The 20,045-nt window shown below is 44.6% G+C and overlaps 1 protein-coding gene across 1 annotated transcript in view; it reads right to left on the reverse strand.

Annotated features, from left to right (window-relative positions):
- PTPRT (protein tyrosine phosphatase receptor type T) overlaps positions 1-1,132 on the reverse strand; it is a 700,719-nt gene extending 699,587 nt beyond the window's left edge. Inside the window, exon 1 of the mRNA XM_075011494.1 lies at positions 1,000-1,132. Within this exon, the coding sequence (XP_074867595.1) occupies positions 1,000-1,069 (70 nt within the window). The 5' untranslated portion in view covers positions 1,070-1,132. The remainder of the gene's footprint in view (positions 1-999) is intronic.
- Positions 1,133-20,045: the final 18,913 nt, after the last annotated feature.

The following is a 20,045-nucleotide window of genomic DNA, read 5'->3' on the forward strand; positions in this document are numbered from 1 at the left end:
AGAAGCAAAAGCAAATTGATTTTACACCACAGAAAGAGAGAGAAAAGGGGAAGAAGAAATCATCCCCACTCCCTCTATTTTGATCCACCTGTAAAATGGGGAAAGAGGCAGAAAACTGGCTCAAGAGACATCTGTCCTCTTGAAGGAATCCCAGCTGCTATTAAGCAACAGTTTCTGGTCCAAGCCAGAGTCCCCAAAGATTAAAATAACTGAGATCCTGGTAAGTGTGACAGAAGAAGTGCAAGCACCTCACCCATCCAGCCGAAGTCAAACTCCAGGTTCCCCAGAGGGCAAGAGAGAAAGCTGCCACTGAAGTTCTAAGAAGTGATGCCTAACTTTGGTTTAAAGGTACAGTGGCATGACTTACCGAGGTGCCACATTTCTGCCAAGGCTCGCCTTGCCTTTGACTCAGAACAACTGTTTACTATAAAAAGGACTCGGCTGTCTCGACTCCAAGCACAAAAGGGTTGCTTTTCATTTCACACCAGCCCCAACTTTTAAAGAAACACCCCCCTCCCCCAGGGAAATGGCTGTGTTTTATAAACCCTACGTCTCCGGGATAGGAAAGCAATCCCACTAACCCCTTGCAAAAGGGACCGTACTGCTGAGGCACTATTATGACTTCGAAGACAAACATCATACTGGAGGACCTGCAATCGGCTTGCTCTTTTCCTCCCCATCCCCTGGGCTTTGAGGAGACAAATCTATTCCTTCCAGCCCACGAGCCTTCAGGATAAAGCTTGGGAAGGGGTAGCGGGAAGGGCAGCAAACCAGTGCATTGCGCGCGGCTCTCTGGCTTTGGCATTTAACCCACCGCACCCAGGAGCGAAATAGGCAAATCCCTGCAAAAAGGCAAAGTTCACCCCGGCCTGAATGCGCGTGCAACTCCAGCCCCAGAGTCACACCCTGCAGCGCGCGGCCAGCGCTCCGAGGCCCCGGGGAAGTTGCACGCATCCGCCCAGCGTCTCCTGCAGAACCCGCGGAGAAGGAGGAACTCACCTGGGAAGATCTGCCCCGCGGCTTTTTGCAACAGCTGCACCAGCAAGACAAGCGCGGCCGCCCTGGTCATTCTTTATTGGAGTTCACATGCCCTGCCCGCGGCGGTGGTGCAGCCGTGTCTCCGTGCGCCGGGCAAACATCCCCTGCATTGGTACATCAGACAGTTGGAGACGGATCTCCGGGCTGAGGCTGCGAGCCGGATCTGATGAGTAGCACAAACTGATTGAAGCAGGGGGAGGGGGAAGAGAGGCAGAGGCGAGAGACGTCCCCCGAGTCCTAACGCCGGCCTGTTCCTCTCCTTTCGCAGGCAACCCGGCTCCGGCCGCGAACCCCCTGCGGCCCTCCCACCCTCTGTCGGCGGGAGAGCAGGGCAAGGCGGCGCCTTGGGCACGCCGGGAAAAGCTGGACGCCCCCGCCCCAGGCCGGCGGGAGGATGCACGAAGCCAGCGCAGCGCAGCGCAGACGGGACAGGACAGGACAGGACGGCAGAGGAGGGTGAGCTCCTGAATCCCCGGGCGAGGGGTTTTGCTGCTAGGCGGGGGCAACACGTTGCAAGCAAACAAGCTTCCCTGCGCCGTTGGGCGGGGGAGGGGCACGCGGGTCCGTGCACACGAGCTGGAGCTGGGGCTGGGGCTGGCAGCCCCGAGCGGGGACAAGGGGGAGAACCCCCTGCTGGGCCGGGAGGAGCGCGCAAAGCGGCAGGTTGCAGGGGGTCCGCTAGGCGCACGGCTCCCTCCCGCTGAAAATAGCACTTCCCCTCATTCCCTCAACGCGGGGCAGGCGTGGCTGCTACCCGCCGAATCACCCACTCCCCCCCGCACGGCTGCGCGCACACGCGCAATTACCGCGGTGGCGCTGCCGCCACCGGAGGCTGCGAATGATCCGCCCCTCCCCCCCGCTCCCCTTCGGGGGTTTCCAATGAAACGAGAAGGAGATTCTTCCCCCGCCCCCACCGCTGACCTGCAATGGGGGGGGGTAAAAGCCACGTGGCCAGCGAGCCCCCTCCGACCTGGGCTCGGCAAAGCCACGAGTGACCGCTGCGCCCCGCCCGGTTTTCGCCCCAGCGCGGCGGGAGATTCTTTTGGGGGGTCCCTGAACTTCCCCGAGTGCCGCCGGCGCTGTGGGTGTGCCTGGAGTCCGCACACGCCCGCGCCGTGCGGTTAATTGTTCGCCCCCTCTCCTCCCTTCCCCGCTGAACAACCGGGTCCCGTTATTCCTATCAAGTTCTCCGGCAAGCCGCCAAGAGGCTGTGCCGCTCCCCGGACAACCAGTAGGGGGTAGAATTGCACCAATAGTGACTCACTTTGCAGGCCGCCTCTGGGAGAGAACTGCGGACCTTCAGCCAGACCCCTGGGTTAACCGCCTCCATTGAGGCACAGCTAATTGTACTGGGTCCTCCCAAGCGGGCCCAGCTATAATGGATCTTTGGTTTGGTTTGGTTTGGTTTGGGGTTTATTGCCCCACCCTAAAAGAGAAGAAAGGGAGCACCCAATTAACTTGATTCCAGAGAACTTTTAAACAACTCCCAGGACAGTGCCTGACAGGGTATAGTGAGGAACTCAGGGCAGGGTGCTGTGTGTCCCATTGTGAATCCTGCCCTCATTGAAGGTCTCTCTGGGAAAGCTCCCTCCACTAGGAAGTGGGTCTGTCCATGACAGCTCACCTAATAAATTATTTTGTTAGTCTTTAAAGTGCTACTTGACTGCTTTTTTGTTTTAATAGAGTTATTGTTTGCCTCAAGGCACAGGGGTCCTGTCATAATTTTATAGGTGGGGTTGCTGAAAGGCACTGTTCCAAACCCTCTTTGCATCAGAAACCATTTCAATCCAGGGGATGCACCCCCTACTTCCAGCTCCTATGGCAAGGTTCATGCTTTTAGTACAGAAGGTTCCAGTTCCAACCTGACCCCACATATTTGTATCTGCACAAATAGTCCAGAGATGACATAGTCCTCTCAGACGTATAAGGAAATTTCCTGCAATATCTTTGGAAGTTCTTATGGTATCATTGTGTGCCAGAGAATGTATGAGAGATCAGGGAGGGGAAATGAGGTAATATCTTTTATCGACTGAAATTTTATTGGACAAGCTTTCAAGCTGCAAAGAGTTCCTTCTCCAGTCAGGACAGTATGTAATTCTGTGGATGGAAGGCTGATCAGAGCTCCTTTAGGAACAGCAGGAGGTGATTAGCAAATTCACCCAGTTTATAACCCCTCCAAAGAAATACTGGCACCTGGAGAGGTTCACGTACACTAGCTCAGGTGTTGGCAATCGAAACAGAAGAGCCATTTTTTTCCAATTCGGTAAAAAACTCAATAATTCAAGACCTGCAATGCACGTGAATACGAGACTTTCCTTAACAGGGGTCTGCAACATGCGGCTCTTTAAGGAATTCTTTGTGGCTGCTGATACTATAATTGCAAAGTAAAAAATACCCCTCCCGATTATTTTCAATAAAAAGTGAACATCTAACAAGTCCAAAAATGAACAACTCACATCAAAATAGCAAAGTCAGGAAGGCGGTACATACAAACAGGTAAAGTGTGAGGAAACAGACTGTGTAAAAGTTTGTGACTGTCCTTCAGTAAATACGTATTACAAATCATTGTGTGTGCACTGTTCTTAAAATAGGGGTTATAAAGAAGTGTGGTTTGATGTTATTTATTAAGAACCACGGGTCAGCAACCTTTCCACGGCAGAGTGCCAAAATTTGACTTTTTGACCTCTATGTAAGGTCCGAATGTCAGTGACACTTTTTGAAGTCACTAATAGTCCTACTTACAACAATGTCATTAATAAATGAATTAAAGCAGAGCTTTACTATTTCAGCCAGAGCCACATCTGGGGCAGGGGCCAAGGCCAGAACCAGAGCTCCTGCTGGCTCCTCTGAAGCACAGAGAGAAGGAGGCAAGGCCCCGGTGATGCATGGAGCTGAGTATCAAGGCAGCAGGATGGGACCTGTTAGAGAAATAATCAAGCCTTTTGAAAATCTATACACAACAACATCTGAGACACAAAAGCACATTTTTTTATTCTTTGCAAACAGTTATCTGACAAAAAATCATTTTTTAAAACATCCCATTCCCTGATCCAATGGTTAAAAAAGATTTTTGACCAGGTGTGACCAATAAATCTTCTCTTCTCTTTGTAAATTGCTGAAATATGGATTTATTTCCTTAGCTATATGTGCTATGTTACAAATATAACAACAGTCATTGCCAAGCACTGAAAACTCATAATTGTCCTAATAATGAATTTTTATTTGATGTCTCTGTACTCCATTTTGACTTGTTAAAGAGTAAAGTTCACCAATGTTCAAACAATAAAGCTCTGCATCTTAATTTATTTAGTAATGAAACTGTTGTAAGTAGGACTATTTGCAACTTAAAAAATATCACCAGCATTCAAACCATACATAGAGATCAAAAGGTCAAATTTCAGCACTGCCTCAGAAAGACTGCGGACCCCTGCCTCAGACCCATCGTCAATCTTCAGACTCTCTACAAAAAGCTCAAAGAGATGAGGTTCTGCCAGACTAGTCCCTGAATCCAGGAGAACAGTACACTGTCCTTCTCTTGGTACTTGCCTGATCAAATGGTAGACTCTGAAGGGAGAATATGAGGAACAGTGGTAAGGTGGGTGGTTGTGGGGGAAGTTCCCTTGAGAGCAGAAGTGGGGGCAGAAGCAATGGGATTTGGGGAAAGAGGAGGAGCAAGGAACTAAAGGATTTGGTAGCACATTTTATGTAAATGACATGCATTCATGTATGGCCAAACTGAGACACCCAATAACTTAGTTTCCAGACTAATGGATTTAACAGGTATGTAGATGCAGGGTGATAAGAGCCAGAAATACTGTGAGAGCAGGTGAGTCACCTTCCTGATGAGGATAGAGGGGATATCTCAGCACCACACAAACTGGAGATGCTCACGGGGAAAGCCTCTGTTTGAGAGGGAGCAGTTTCTATCCTAAGAGCAGTAATAGGAGGATGGAAAGCATCCAGAAGAACCTTAGCAGCAGCATCCAGGAGAAGAGGAACAAGTCACTGGAACAATGCTCTTTGGCAAAGAATCTGGATTTAAATAAGGAAGAGACATTGGGAGTTTCCTGGGAAATAGATGGTACTTTTTTTTTCTCTCAGACTATCTCATCTCCTTTTATAATACCTCTTTATACAATAAGAGATGGAATCAGCCCCCTCTAGCTCAAACTTTATCTCCAACTTTTACTCTTTGTAACGATTGTTTTCTTTCTATATATTTTTCTGCAGCTATCATCTGCACAAAGCTTAGAACTGCATTTGGTGGTTGCTGCATAAGGAAGACAAAGCTGGAATTCAAGTTATGTGGCAACCTGTTCATCTATAGTAACAACAATTTTTCATAGTTAAGACCTGCTTACAACAATTCTATCAGTCAGACCTCTCTTCAGAGTCTTCAAAACCCCTACATGAAGCAAGTGAAGTGGGTGTTTAAATAGAGGTAGTGAATTTCTAGGTACAGTTATAGCTGAATAGATGGTAAACTTCCACATACTTTAAAAATGTTTTTACAGAGACCAGTATCAGAGAGGTAGCCATGTTAGTCTGTAGCCACAAAAACTAGAAGTTCTGTGGTACCTGATACACCAACAGATGTTTTGGAGCATAACCTTTTGTGGGCAAAGATCCACTTTGTCAGTTGCATCTGTCGATGTGGGTCTTTGCCCATGAAAGCTTATGCTCCAAAACATCTCTTAGGCTTTAAGGTGCCACAGGACTTCTCAGTTTCACAGAGACCCTGTCAGATAATGTCAGGCAGATGTGGCCAGCACTAATGCAGCTTTAGATTAAGTACGAAAATTTTAATACTCCAGTTTTCTTGTGACTGCTTAGTCTGAATACTTTCTGTCTTTTCCTCATTGAAAGAAAACACTCCATGATGTCAGTTTCACTTTTAGGTTCATTAATGCTGCAAGGGAATTGTTTAATCATTTAAGAACAGTGATACTCACTTCAATTTTTAAATAGTTACATTTGTATTGGTCTTGTGCTTTAGACTTTAAAAAGAAGGAAAAAAACTTCATTTTACCAAACCTGACAGAGTTTTGTTATCTAGATTTACAGTTAAAATCATTGTTTATTACATTTCAATAACCCCACCTTTTCAGGCAGTTGTTTTAAAAGTAAAAGAAGGCTGAAGAACTAGGCAGTGCATTTACAGATCCATGCTGTTTGGATTACAGTAGCAGCCAGAGGTTGAAACCACAATCAGGACCTCATTGTAGTAGGTGCTCTCGATATGCCCAGGTAAAGACCATTGCTCTCCCAGGGCTTTTGCAATCTAACATGACCAAAACAAACAGAGAAAGCATTATCTCCATTTTTCAGATGGAGCACTGAGGCCCAGAGAAGGATTAAGATTCCAGTTCCATGAACACTTAAAAGCATCTAACTAAGCTTTTTGTCAGTGCCATTGAAATCCTGGACAGATGCAGAAATAGCTTGTTCCAAGTCATACAGGAAGTTAGGAGAAGAATGAAGACATGAGCCCAACTTTTACAAGTTCCAGATCAGTGCCTAAAGGCAGTCCCATTCTTCCTCTCATTCACTTTTCCTTTGAACATCTTGGTCCAGGGAACTTGTAAAGAGATTAATGGGAAGAAGACACTCAAAGGGCTTATCTACACTTGCCTCCAACTTCGAAGGGGGCATGTTAATCCAGGAGATAGGAGATTACTAATGAAGTGTTGCGGTGAATATGCAGCACTTCAGTTAGGCTAATTCTCCCCCACAGCAACTTCGAAGCAGCAAACTTCAAAGTGCTGGCATGCGTGCAGCGGCAGGCACTTCCAAGTGCCCGCACTACTTCAAAGTGCTTTTCCCAAAATTTTGAGAAGTAAAGGCACTTAGAAGTGCCTGCGGCTACATGGCATGCTGGCACTTTGAACTTCGATGCTTTGAAGTTTCCGTGGGGGAGAATTAGCCTAATGAAGTGCTGCATATTCACCGCAGCACTTTATGAGTAATCGCCCATCACCCTGATTAACATGGTCCCTTCAAAGTTGGGGGCAAGTGTTGACAAGCCCAAAGCATCTTTCTTTCCAACTCCCACCCACAATGAAATGGTGTGAACACTTTCCCCATCCTTTCTTCAATGTACTCCACACCGCCTCTTGTGTCTGTTCTATAGCAATAGGGTAGAAAGAAATGATTGAGGTGTGCCCTGCACCCAGGCAATGATTGAATTTTATGGGATTGAGTCTTCATGCACAAAGGAAAGTCCACATATTAATATTTATAAATTCTGATAGCAGCAGAAGTGGCCTCCTCACCTGATTCAGGATATCTGTCACACGAGGAAAACCACAGAAGAGAGCATGTTACAGAGTTTATGCATTAATTCAAGGAGTCCATCCATGTTATCCTCTGCTTTCAGGTGCTATTCTTTCTTCTCACAACCTCCCCACTTGTGTCATGCTCCTAGGAGAGGACTGACACAGTGCCTTCAGAAGAAGGAAGTCAATAATTAATAATAACAATCATCATCTACAGATTACTAGAGATCCAATTTTCAGCAGAGTTCAACATCCACAGGTAGAGACAAGTTTTCAAACAAGCTCAAACTGGGAGCAGCTGCATGAGCAACGCAATTGGAAAAATTGATCCTTAGCTTGACTGTCTCTCTGTGCTGGAGACACGGTGGGTGAGAATATAACTAATGGCAGGGGTGGGCAAAGTGGGGGATGGGCCCCCTCAGGAGGGCACGACATTTCATAAGAAGTGCAGCACTATTGGCTGCTGGATCTGAGGCTCATCCATCTCATTAACAAGGTTGAAATACGTGACTGTGTTTATGTCTGTGTATTCCCATTTCTCTACTGATCAATAAGAAAATATACTCTACGTGCTTATTTTCTTACACCTGTCAAAATTTTTTCTTCATATGAACATAACCAAAATTTCCAACAGTTTGGATGACATTAGCCGGGTTGGAGGAACCCTGCTAACTGGGGGGATGGAAAGTGGGGACTGGCATAAAAGTCTTGTCTTATGGGACTGATTTCTGTTGGAGCGAGGCAGAAGCTTGCAAGCTGTCACACGCAGGGCTCATCAAGCATCTATCATTTGAAAATCCATCAATGAACTCCTTAGAAAATTGCCTTCAAATTACTGAATTTACCCAATTGACATGTTACTGGTGTCATGTCCCTCTTTGTTCGTTTGTGGGTATGTTCGTTTGTTTGTTCATGGGGGGACAAATATTCTGGAAGTTGTGTTCTACAGTAACATCTGAAAGGAAGTTGGAGGTAAGTAAATTCAGTGAATGTATTTGAGCACCAACCACTATCATTTCAAGAAACACAGAAATTGGTTAAAATCTAGTGCACAGTAGCCTAGCTCCGTTAGAGTCAATGGAGCTGGAGCAGATTTCACCAGCTGATTGCTGATCTCAGTGCTTACCACAGAAGCATAAGGTGAAAGGTCATGTTCTCAAGCCCCAGGGTAAAGTCCCACCACTAATGCTGAATAAAACATTCAGACAGATAAGGGAATGCAACTGTATCCTTTGCAGTTATGGTCATGACCTACCATGCAGGAAATTAAATAAACCAGACAATGGTGTGGGTGCTCCCTTCAGAGCTGAAGTTACATGTGCCATCCCTTTTGAATATGCCTCCCCAAAATAGTAGTTTTATATCTGACCCTATCGTATGGTAATATATTTGTCATCATCATCAATAACTGTGGGCTCAGCACCCGTTGGTGTCTGATGCCTCTGTCACTATCCAGTGCAGAGAGGCTTAGTTTCTGTAGACTAGCTCTGCACCAATCTACTACATCATCTATCCATTCTCTGTGGGGTCTGCCTGTCCTATTCGAACCATCCATTATGCCGAATACTAGGGTCTTGATTTTTCGCTCATCATTCATTCTGCAAATATGTCCAAATACTTGTAGCTTTCGTTTTATAGCTTTCTGCAGCAGGTTCTCTTTTGTCTGTATCTTTCTATATAATTCCTCATTGGTGACCTTCTGCATCCATCCTATTCTCAGAGTCTTTCTATGACAACTCCTTTTGAATGCCAATATTTTTCTTTTGAAATCTTTTGTTATCACCCATCTCACATCCATACAACATGCTGCTGAATACACATTTTCAAGATGCCCAGCTTCGTTCTTAAGCTAATTGCTTTGCTTTTCCAGATCTTATCCATCACCTTCAAACTCGCTCTTGTTTTTGCTATTCTAGTCATTATTTCCTTCTTACAGTCTAGATCATATGTTATGTTGCTCCCCAGATATGTGAACTTCTCTACATTTTCTAGTTCAATACCATCGACACTGATCTTCCTATTTCCTTATATCCAAATACCATTGTTTTGTTTTATCGATGTTTGTAATCAGTCCATACCGCTTCCCTTCTTCGTTTAACACCCGCACTGTTTTCGCTAACTTCTCCTCATCTTCCTCAATGATAACTATATCATCAGCGAACCTCAAGTTGTTTGGCAATATATTACATTGGCCTAACTCTTCTAGCAAAAACGGCTCAGGCAGGAGCTTGCTCAAATAGCTCAGAAAGGAAAATATTAAAAATAAGTCCTTACACTATTCCTGTTCCTTTTAGCTTAACCCCTGTTGCCCCCATCAAAGGCTCTCGCCCTTTCCATGTGTAGCTAAGTGCCAGTGGCGTGATGACACTCTTCTTCCTAACTTACTTAGCCATGCTATCTGCTTGCATGTTCAGGGAACAGAAACAGTGCAGGTGATGGAAGGAAATACCATATAGTGGCAGTAATAGAAAATACCATGGCAGATGCTACCCATTGGCTGAAATATGTTTGCTTGAAACATTTAATATTTTAATAAATGGTTGCAAGGATATAAGTCTGTTCAAACACTGCAGTATAGGGGATGAATCCGTCTCATCCCAAACATTGTTACGCACAAAAGTGCAGCAGCAACAGGTGTGTGTGGCAGGGCTCAACTCCCTACTGCAGTACCTCCTGCTGGCTGCCTTGGGCATGAGCTCTTCACCAGTACACCCTGTTCTGCTGGTGTCTTACCAGCATCACTTCTCTTTCAGAGACTCACTTCACGCCCAGGACCATGGCATTCTCATCAGGACACAGATCTCCAGCTGTGCCATATTCTATGCCTCCCCACTCACTCCCTTTCCAGAGGACTTGCAGTTCACTGTCCAGCCACTCTTTCAATGCGGTGGGGGGGACCTAGGCCCACCCCTAATTTGTGTCCCAGTCCAGGGACTCTCTAGATGACTGCTGCTTGCAGTGCTCCCTCAGGTTCTTCAGTAGATTTCACTGGGCCACTTCTCTGCAGCCCCAGCCTCAGGGCCTCAGCCTGCAAATCCCTGCAGCCCATCAGGAGCTGCCTTTAGTTCCATGGGGTCTGCAGCACTGCTCTGTCCAGGGTACTTGCTACCTTCAGCCCATACCTGTCTCCCCCATCCAAGCTCCAGGGCGTGACTGAAGTTGGTTTGCTCAGCAGCCCTTCTCATATAGGCCAGCCCAGCCCAGCCCCGATTGGCTGCTTCTAGAGGCCCTCCTGTGTTTGGCTGTCTCCTGCACAGCCTCCCTAGGGTGCTATTAATCGCTGAGAGCCCAGTGTGGGATAGACTGCCCACTGCAGTGTGCAAACTGGCTATTGGAGAAGATTGACCACTGGTTGTCCAACTGGCGCAGGGTGTGGTTCCCTCTCCTAATCATTTTCAGCATTAGAGAGACACCCTTGCTGATTATCTCATATGGGTGCAAGAAAGGGAAAAGGCTTCCCTATCTGTTCCTTCACTAGTACACTGGGGGTAGGGTTTTGCCTAGCACAAGAATAATCAGATCTCATGGCAAAACTTCAGATGCCAAAAAAGAATACTGTCCCAAGTTTACAATGCGAAATGAACCCAGTGTTTGAACAAAGGTTATTGTCTTCCACTCATGTACTTGGTATTCGTTCACAGGCGGTATATTGGATTGCTAACCATCGTCTGACGCAGTATGCGGAATCCTCTGTTTCATCCTATTTACACTGAAAGAGAGATATAACATGCATTTTCATTTTTGCACTATATTGCATTCCGTGTCTCTTTTTTAATGGGCTCATTAGATTTTTTTGTGGGGGTTGTAGATGTACTTCTCACACCACATATTACCCGTGCAATTTTTAGAGCACTTAAAACTGGCACCATCTTCCCTGTATCTGTTGGAACATTCCAAACTCCTACTTGCTTTCCTTACAGTTGTTTATCAGTAAACAAATTCAGAAAATCCCTGTCCCTATGTATTATTGGTCTCAGGCACTCTGCTGCCTCAGAAAAGCTAAGCTGTTCATGTGCATGCATACCCGCACCATATAAAGGAAAAGCTCAGAGCTGCTTGGCATCTTAACTATTATACAGTTGATAGGAAGCCAAGAGTGAGAATATCAACAGGGAGAAGACCTCTGCCCAGCTGCCTGCACCCACCACCCTTCTAGTAGCTGATTCTCTGTCTTCCACTCCCACACAGTTGTCAGCATATTTGCAGCTATGTTCATAAATACAGATACCAGCTGTCTCTTTTAATCTGAGACAAAATCATAATAGATGTCAGACATATTGCATTGATCTTTTATGTATCATTTTCATTAATAAATTCTTTCTTTTGGGGGAGGCCAGAGGTAATAATCAACTATCAATAATTAAGAAATACAAGTTCACCTTTAGAGCAACACAATGCCTCTTTAGAGGGAATGCCAAATAATGCAGATCTCGTAGTTAGTCTTGGACAATTCTGGGTAGCTGAAATAGCAGTGGATTTATACTACATGCAGGCACAGATAAATAGGAATGTATGACATGCCAGAATTAAGTTAGCTAGTTGATCCAGCACAATATCGGAGAAAGTAACCAAAGTGTTGGAATCTAGCTTTGCTTCTAGTGGTGAATTCAAGACTTTAAATGGGGTTTTCTTGCATACTGATTCGGTGAATGTGGCATTGTGGGGTTCTACAATTGCCCCTCACTTATTTACAGATAAAATTTGATCGAAGAAGAGAATTGCTATTCTAATATCTAATCTACAAGCATGTACAAACTTATCTTAGGATCAGAATGTTACATTATGTTCATTACTGCTCCTGAATCTTTCATAATAAAGATTGTACATCTAGAATTTGGTTTTTGATGATACACAAAATAATGTACACTCTCACTGGCTTTTTTATTATTATTATTATTATTATTATTCCAAGCAAAAGGGAAAAAATGTGCCACTCCATAAGTGTTTCCACTTAAGCTAAGGTCAGAAAATTAACTCAGAAGAGCCTATTTTCAAACTCAAAAGCCATGGCATAAAGTATTCATTTAAAAACACTTAAATGCATGTTAGTGTTATTGCTACCATCTTTTGCCTCACTACTGACACGTGTATATATTTTTGCACAGAGGATATTTTTTCCAGGAACTTAGGGTATGTACAGAAAGGTGAGATTGTAGCAGCATAATCATACCCATGCTGGATTTAAATTAGCTAGGGCAGGTAACAATAGCAATGAAGACATGGCGGAATGAGCTCGCTGTTTCAAGTCAAGCCTGCTTTGGAACCCTGCATATGTACTTAAGCTGCTAGCTTACACCAAACCCCATATCACCATCTCTTCACTTCTACTGTTACCCAGCCTAGTTAGAGAACTATTGTGGGTATATCTACCCATGCTACAATCTCACCTTCAGCTGCTATGATGCAGGGATGATCAGCCGTGAATGGTGAGCGGGCTGCATGAGTGGACTTCTTTCATCTTAGTGGGTTGCAGTGGCCTGCAGCCCACTGGGGTTCCACTTTTGTCCCCCTTGTGGGTCTCCTCTTTCCTATATGCCTCATATATGCGGGCACCAGAGCCCCACCCTTACCTACTCTTCCTCCTCCATCCCAGCATTTTCAGAGCACGTGGAGTGTCTCTGCTCCTCCCCCTTCCTCCCAGATCCAGAATGTCACAGATCAGCTGTTCGTGGCATTCCAACTCTGGGAGGGAAGGGGAGAAAAAGGGACGTAGCATGACAAGGGTGATTGGCAGCTCTTCTGGAAGTGCTCGGGGTGGAGGGGGAGGTGCAGGAAGTGTGGGAGGTCCACAGGATGCAAATAGAGCCCCAGTATGCGTCACGCAGCTCACAGGCCACAGGTTGCCCACCACTGCTATGGATTCATTGTCTGACAGTTCAGTTTACATTTCTTACAAAACCTGAAGCAAGAGCTGAGGAAGTCAGCAACAGCTTTGATTGCTTCTACACATCTGATGGGTTTTTTTTTTGTTTTTTGTTTTGTTTTTTTTTAACTCCAAACACTGTTCACCACATTGAACTTCATCCCCCTAGACTCTAGGTTTCTGGCAAGTTCTGCTCGATATAGCGATTACTGAACAGACAGTTTGTAGTCATAAAAAAAATTACATTAATAGAATGGCAGCTCAACACATTTTAGGTAGTTCTAAAAGAAGATTCTGGGTCACCATATGTAAAACAGGGACTATATGGATTAAACTGGGCTGCATGGTAATGTTTAGGCTAGCCAAACGAAACAGGGACCTTTAAGTCAGTGGTTTACAACTGGTGTACCACAACACACTAGTGTGCTATGATAACAGTCCAAAGTGTGTCATGAGATTTCATCAATTTACGCTCACTGCACTCTGCAGAGTCACCATGTGGGGGGCAGGGAACTGATGACCCTATGCCAGGTGGGGCTCAAGCAGTAAGGGCACGGGATTCGTCCATTTCCCCTTGCAGTAGCTCTGCAAAGAGCCACCATCAAGGAGAGGTATGGGGACCAAATTGAAGACCCTGCACCATTCGGTGCAGGTTTGGTCAGCCTCCCCCTGTGAGGGGAAATGCCAATGCTGCAGGACCCCATTCACGCCAGGAGGCAGCTGAAATGCTGCTTCCTAGCCCAAATGGGCTGGCAGGGAGGCCTCCCCACTCCCACTCCCTGCTGTGGCATGGAGGGAGAGAAGGAGGGAGGGCAAGAGTTTGCTGGAGCTGGGACGTGGTTTAAATGCCACATCCCGACTCCAACAGGCTGGCAGGGAGGGGCGACATTTACGAGCAGTTGATTTAGCTGAAAAAAGTGGGTATCTTGTGGAACTGTCTGTCTCATTGAAGTGTGCAGGGTCACTGACAGGGTTCTGACCAGTGCCCTAAGTAATGCAGTGCATATGCTCACAGTCAGCTCACTACTGCCCCCAAAATTGAATCACTCATACCACAGAAAGAAGTCTGAAAATAATGTGACCCGCATTAAGATCAATGCAATGGAGCTGACAGCTGAAGAAATTTTCATATGTCCGAAGGCCACAAGGGCAATTGTTATCAGCTCACCTGGCTAACATAGGTCACCGAACTTCCCACAGAATTCCTAGAGCAGATCTTTTAGAAACAACATCCAATCTTGATTTAAAAATGATCTGTGAAGGAAAATACACCCCAAACCTGGGTAACTTCTCACTGTTCAAATGTCACACCTTGCCTCCAGTCCGAATCTGTCTGCTTCATCTTCCAGCCTTCGGACTGTGTGACACCTTTTCTGATAGACTGAAGAGCCTGGTATTAAATATTTGTTCTTGTGGGTACGTATGGACTGTAACCAAGTGACACAGCATTCTCTTTGTTAAGCAAAGTAACCATGTGTGTTAATCCTTCATCTGTGGATTTCATCGTATATATGAACGGCAATCCCAAACCTGTGAATTCTGATCTAGCTACTTAGGACCTAATGTAGAATTCATGTGAGGGTTCCTATTAGTAGGTCTATCCATTAATGCACATTTTACGTTAACATGGATGAGATACTCAGGGGTTCATTTTTCCTTCAGTAAAAGGGTCTTTTTTTCAGATTTAACACTTTTGTCCTGGTTACTGTCTGCCATCTAAGGCTTACTGTAATATTAGGAAGCTTAGGCCAATATTAGAGCAGTAGTATTAGCATGACTTGGTCAGACCATTTACCCCATTCTGTTCACTATCTACCCATTGCAACTGCTCCACATTGCTTTAGAGGAAGGTAGAAACTCTCCCTAAGTACCTGCAACACTGGATGTGCAGTGCTCTGAATGAGAAAAGAGAATCAATCTCTCCAAAGCCCTCAGCTGATCAGTTTATGCCTGGAAGCATGTGATTTGATTATCCTTATCTCAGCTCATGTAACTACAAATGTTATTGGCAGTGATAAAATTATCCAGCTTTATTATACCATATGGTACTGTATATGTCAGCCTTTCATTTTTTAGCTTCAGCTCATCATAAATGGCTTTCACTAAAACAGCTGATGGCCTTTTGCATCCCATGGCAGCTCCAGTTGCTGCAGTCCCCTGATTAAGGTTAGTATGGTTTTCATATCTGTAGATGAGACTGTCTCTTGAATATTTGATCCTCCTCATCAGCCTAAGCACTCCATTGTGCTTGTGTTCATCACGTAGGAAGAATTCATCCTGTCTCCTTTCTGGTCCTCCTGCCATTGCACCTGTGAAACAATGAATGGGTAGCACAATGCCATTTGTGCATGGGAATGCTCAGCAAACTTAAAAAGATCTCATTCCTTTTCAGTCAATTGTTGTGGCAGGAAGTCTAAGGAGAATGGCTATCTCCATGCTTCACAGCCTGATCACCTGCTCCCAAAGATTTAGTGCAGCCTAGGCACAATTCTCAAGACTGTGTGGGCTGCTAGCAGCTTCTCTGTCAGCCATGAACTCTTAAAAAGCTTCATTCCCTTAGAAGCCAGGCTTGACATTTCTGGACAGGACCTATCACAACATTCCACAGGCAGTGGAACAACTGGGAACAATAGCAGTTCTCAAAATTGCAGCAGGCTGCAGCTGCTCAAAAGAATTTTGGGAGCCCAAAAGGTTCAGAGTAATTTTGTCTGCCCAAAATTATTGAGATGAATAATTTGTGTAAAGCACAGGCTGTGCGCTGATATCCAATTATGCCACCACAACGTGAAACGAAAATCTGCAAAAACAACAAGAAGTCCTGTTGCACCTTATAGCCAGATTTATTGAAACATAAGTTTTCATGGGCAAAGACCCACTTCATCAGATGCAAATGAAAATCTGTCATTCAGAATGAGTTGGTTCAGTACAAAGTTATGGCATCTTCTCCTAATGCTGGAAGACCCATCATGGGGGTCGTGGTGGCCCCAGGTGTGCTGCCAGAGAAGACAAACCCATAGGTTGAGTGCAGCCATAGGAGGATGATCTAGCATTTAGGATGCTAACCTAGGACTTGGCAAACCAAGTTTCATTTGTCTGCTGCATCACAGACTGACTTTTAGCTAGCCGTTGGGGCTCACATCTTCAAAAGCATCTAGGATCCTCACTTCCTCATCTAGTTCTTACTCTCTGTGTCTCACTCCCATCTGTAAAATTGGAATGGCACTCCCCTACTTCAGAGACTGGCTGTGAGGATGATTACATTAAAGTATGTGATGCACTCAGATTCCGTGGTGAAGGGGGTCTTATGGACCTAAGACAGGAAAGAGCTGCTCAAACTGGCCACATTTGGCCAAACTCTGAAAGACAATAGAACCAGAAGCACCAGCCTTTTCTAGGATGATCCCTCCCTGCATGGTGCCAGCTGCAATTTACTGCAGAACTTACAACTGGCATTTCATTAAACCAGCAGAGCTTATGTGAAGTCCTCATTCCTACCAGACTAGAAGAATAACATCAGAACACGTCTGCATGTGGCAGACCTTTACTAGAAAACAGCAGAAAAGGAGGGACTGTCAGGCCAGACTACTGTAGGGAATCTTATTGTCAATTCTGTATCACTGGGGATTTTTCACCTTACCTCCTTTTTTGTGCTCTGAGGGAAGAGAATTTAGAATCCAGGTAATTTTAGTTCAAGGTACTGCAGTGGAAGAGGATATTCCCATTCATATAAGGAGAGGAAAGATGAAAACTTTGAGGTTTGCTGCTAACCGTTATCAAAAGTTTATTTTTCACTCTCTGAGCACAAACCTAGCTTTGAGATGAGATACCTGGATGGCATAGTTTTGGTTCCAGTTTTCATAAGAATTGAAACTACCAGCTGATGGTATTCAAGATAAACTGTAATATCTGAACATTATAGATCACAAAAGTCCTTTTAGTAGTCAAAGTTACCAAATTCACAAACAAATTCAGAGAAGAACCAGACTTTGGATGCTTTCCTGAATCTTACCCCAAGTTGCCCAATCCCTTTTCAAGTGTTTAAGATCAGTTTTTCCGATAGAAGAGAGGGCAATCTGGAAAAAACATGTGAACAACTTCTCAACATTTTAGTGCTGCCGATTTTTAGATCAGTCCAGGAGAAGGAAAGAGAAGGGGAAAGTGGAAGCCCCAGGATATTAGTGAAATTCAAAACAAACAAAAATAAACGTAATACATAAATAACTTTCCAAACCTAAAATGTTCTTGTTCACATTTATTGTGAGGTCCATGTCAGCTTTTATTTTATTCTGGGTGATTCACCCGTGTCTGAAACATGCTTAAGTCTTTGTAGCTCTACATAAAGAAGGCAGAGGTGATACTTCCCAGTGGGTGCAAGTCTTTTCCTCTGCACAGCAGGACACACACCAATCCCAGGATGACAGTTTGCCGGTGAATTATGACTAACATATCATGCATATTATATACACATTAAAGAGAGTGTAGGACCATATGGAAATTCTTGTAAAACACTTGCAGGATCCCAGAAGATCCATTTTTAATGGAAGACTTCTAAGCTTATGTAAATTTCCCAAAAGTTTCTATTGTAAGAAGACATAATGGTGTGAAACACTCCTTGTAAATAAACAAAACAAAGAAATGTCTATCACCAAATTCTCTTCCTACTGAGAACAAGTTACCATATTCAAATTTTTAGTGAGCCACTTGCGTCAAATCAGCAAACACCTTCCCCTAGACCTTTGTCTGCTCTAAAAATCCTGGAAACCTTAAAGGGACAAACCATGGAACAGATGGTGACTGATCTTAAGGGGGCAGTCACTCTTTTACTGGGTCATCTCCTTATTGACAGTGTCCCCTTGTGCTTCAGGCAGATGAATTGTGCTACTTGCATCACTAAATGAGCACTGTTTGGTTGAGTTGACAGTTTTGACTGGGCAAAGGTAAAGTGGTATTGTCTGACCTCAGGACAATGTGGAAAGAATCACAGTGCAAATCTCCATCCTCACTGCTGTTCAGCCAATAGAGCATTTGATCTAAAGCAACCACAGCTATTCCTGCACTGAACTTCTATGGGCCCCTCCATCAATTCTGTCAAGGCAGCTACAGTTTTGCTTCCTGTCTCATTTCAGCCAATGGAAATAAGGTATGCAAATGAAGTGGAGGGAGGGTGTGAGGGTTGGCTGTGGTATTACTGATGTCACAGTGTTCCTCTGACTGCAGACATCTGACCACTTTGGTTTTCCTATTATTACCAGGATCAAGTGGGTTCTTCCCACTAATGCAAAGACCATGGCCTGAACTTTGGAAACGATCAAACAGCTTTCAGAAGTTACTGCATTAGAGACAGACAGAGACATGGCGCTGCATTTCATTTTAGACTTGGGAAGTTACTAAGTAGCTATGCATTCAAAGGGTTTGTGTCACCTGCTAGGATCATTCTGGGATCTTTGTATCCATAAGCAGCAACGTTACCATTTAACAGGAAAAAAAAATTACATGAAATTCTGTGTAGCAGCTGATTTCTCCTCTCAGGCCTCCTGGCACTACCTGGTATGACCATCACACTTTCCCTTTTTAAATAAAGCGCACAAATTCTCTTTCAGCACCGGACCTTGCATATCTACCTACTTGTCCTTGTACTTGTAAGAACGGCCATAGTGGGTCAAACCAAAGGTCCATCTAGCCCAGTATCCTGTCTGCCGACAGTAGCCAATGCCAGGTGCCCCAGAGGAGGTGAACCAAAGACAATGATCAAGCGATTTGTCTCCTGCCATCCATCTCCCACCTTCGACAAAAGGCTAGTCACCATATCTTACCCCTTGCTAATAGCCATCTGTGGACCTAACCTCCAAATATTTATCAAGCTCTTTTTTAAACTCTGTCCTGGCCTTCACAGCATCCTCTGGTAAGGAGTTCCACAGGTTGACTGTGCGCTGTGTGAAGAAAAACTTTCTTTTATTAGTTTTGAACCTGCTACCCATTAATTTCATTTGGTGTCCTCTAGTTCTTATATTATGTGAACAAGTAAATAACTTTTCTGTATTCACTTTCTCCACACCATTCATGATTTTATATACCTCTATCATATTGCCCTGAGTCTCCTCTTTTCTAGACTGAAAAGTCCCAGTCTCTCTAGCCTCTCCTCATATGGGACTCGTTCCAAACCTTTAATCATTTTAGTTGCCCTTTTCTGAACCTTTTCTAATGCCAATATATCTTTTTTGAAGTGAGGAGACCACATCTGCATGCAGTACTCAAGATGTGGGTGTACCATAGTTTTATATGCCAGACAGAGAAAGCACTCTTATCTCTTTCTTAAAGACAGGTGTAATGCCAACAGATCCGGGTTGCTGGCACCAGGGCTTTAGACCCTATGCTTGCAGGTTCTATCCCTTGTGCTAGCAACCTGGTCACTCACCCCAGATGAGGTCTCAGTGCCTCTGGGTACTAAACAGGGAAACAGACAGAGAGAGGTTAAGTGACCTGGATGTTCCCAAGGAGGGATGTGACAAAGTTGGAAATATTCCTAAGATCTCCATGAAATGATGGTTAGAATGAAAGCATGAGAAACGCAGTTCTTACAGGGCTACTCATTTTCCCCAGTCTCTCACAAACCACTGACTACACTACTCCCTTCTTCTCAAGCCACAAAAGCCAGATCCCAGCTAACTGGAAATATCTTGCCTCTGTTTGTATTGTCTACAAGCAACTGACCATTGCCATAATTTTGTTATTTTTAACTTATTCCGCGAGCAGTTTTTGTCAATAACAATTCTGCAGGTTGTCAGAGAACAGCCAGTGTTGTGAGTATTCACTATCTGAAGTTCAGCTCTGTTGGTTAGTTTTATTTGCAGATAGGTCACAGAGGCTGT

The sequence above is a fragment of the Carettochelys insculpta genome, chromosome 17, assembly GCF_033958435.1.
Source record: "Carettochelys insculpta isolate YL-2023 chromosome 17, ASM3395843v1, whole genome shotgun sequence".
Taxonomy (NCBI): domain Eukaryota; kingdom Metazoa; phylum Chordata; order Testudines; family Carettochelyidae; genus Carettochelys; species Carettochelys insculpta.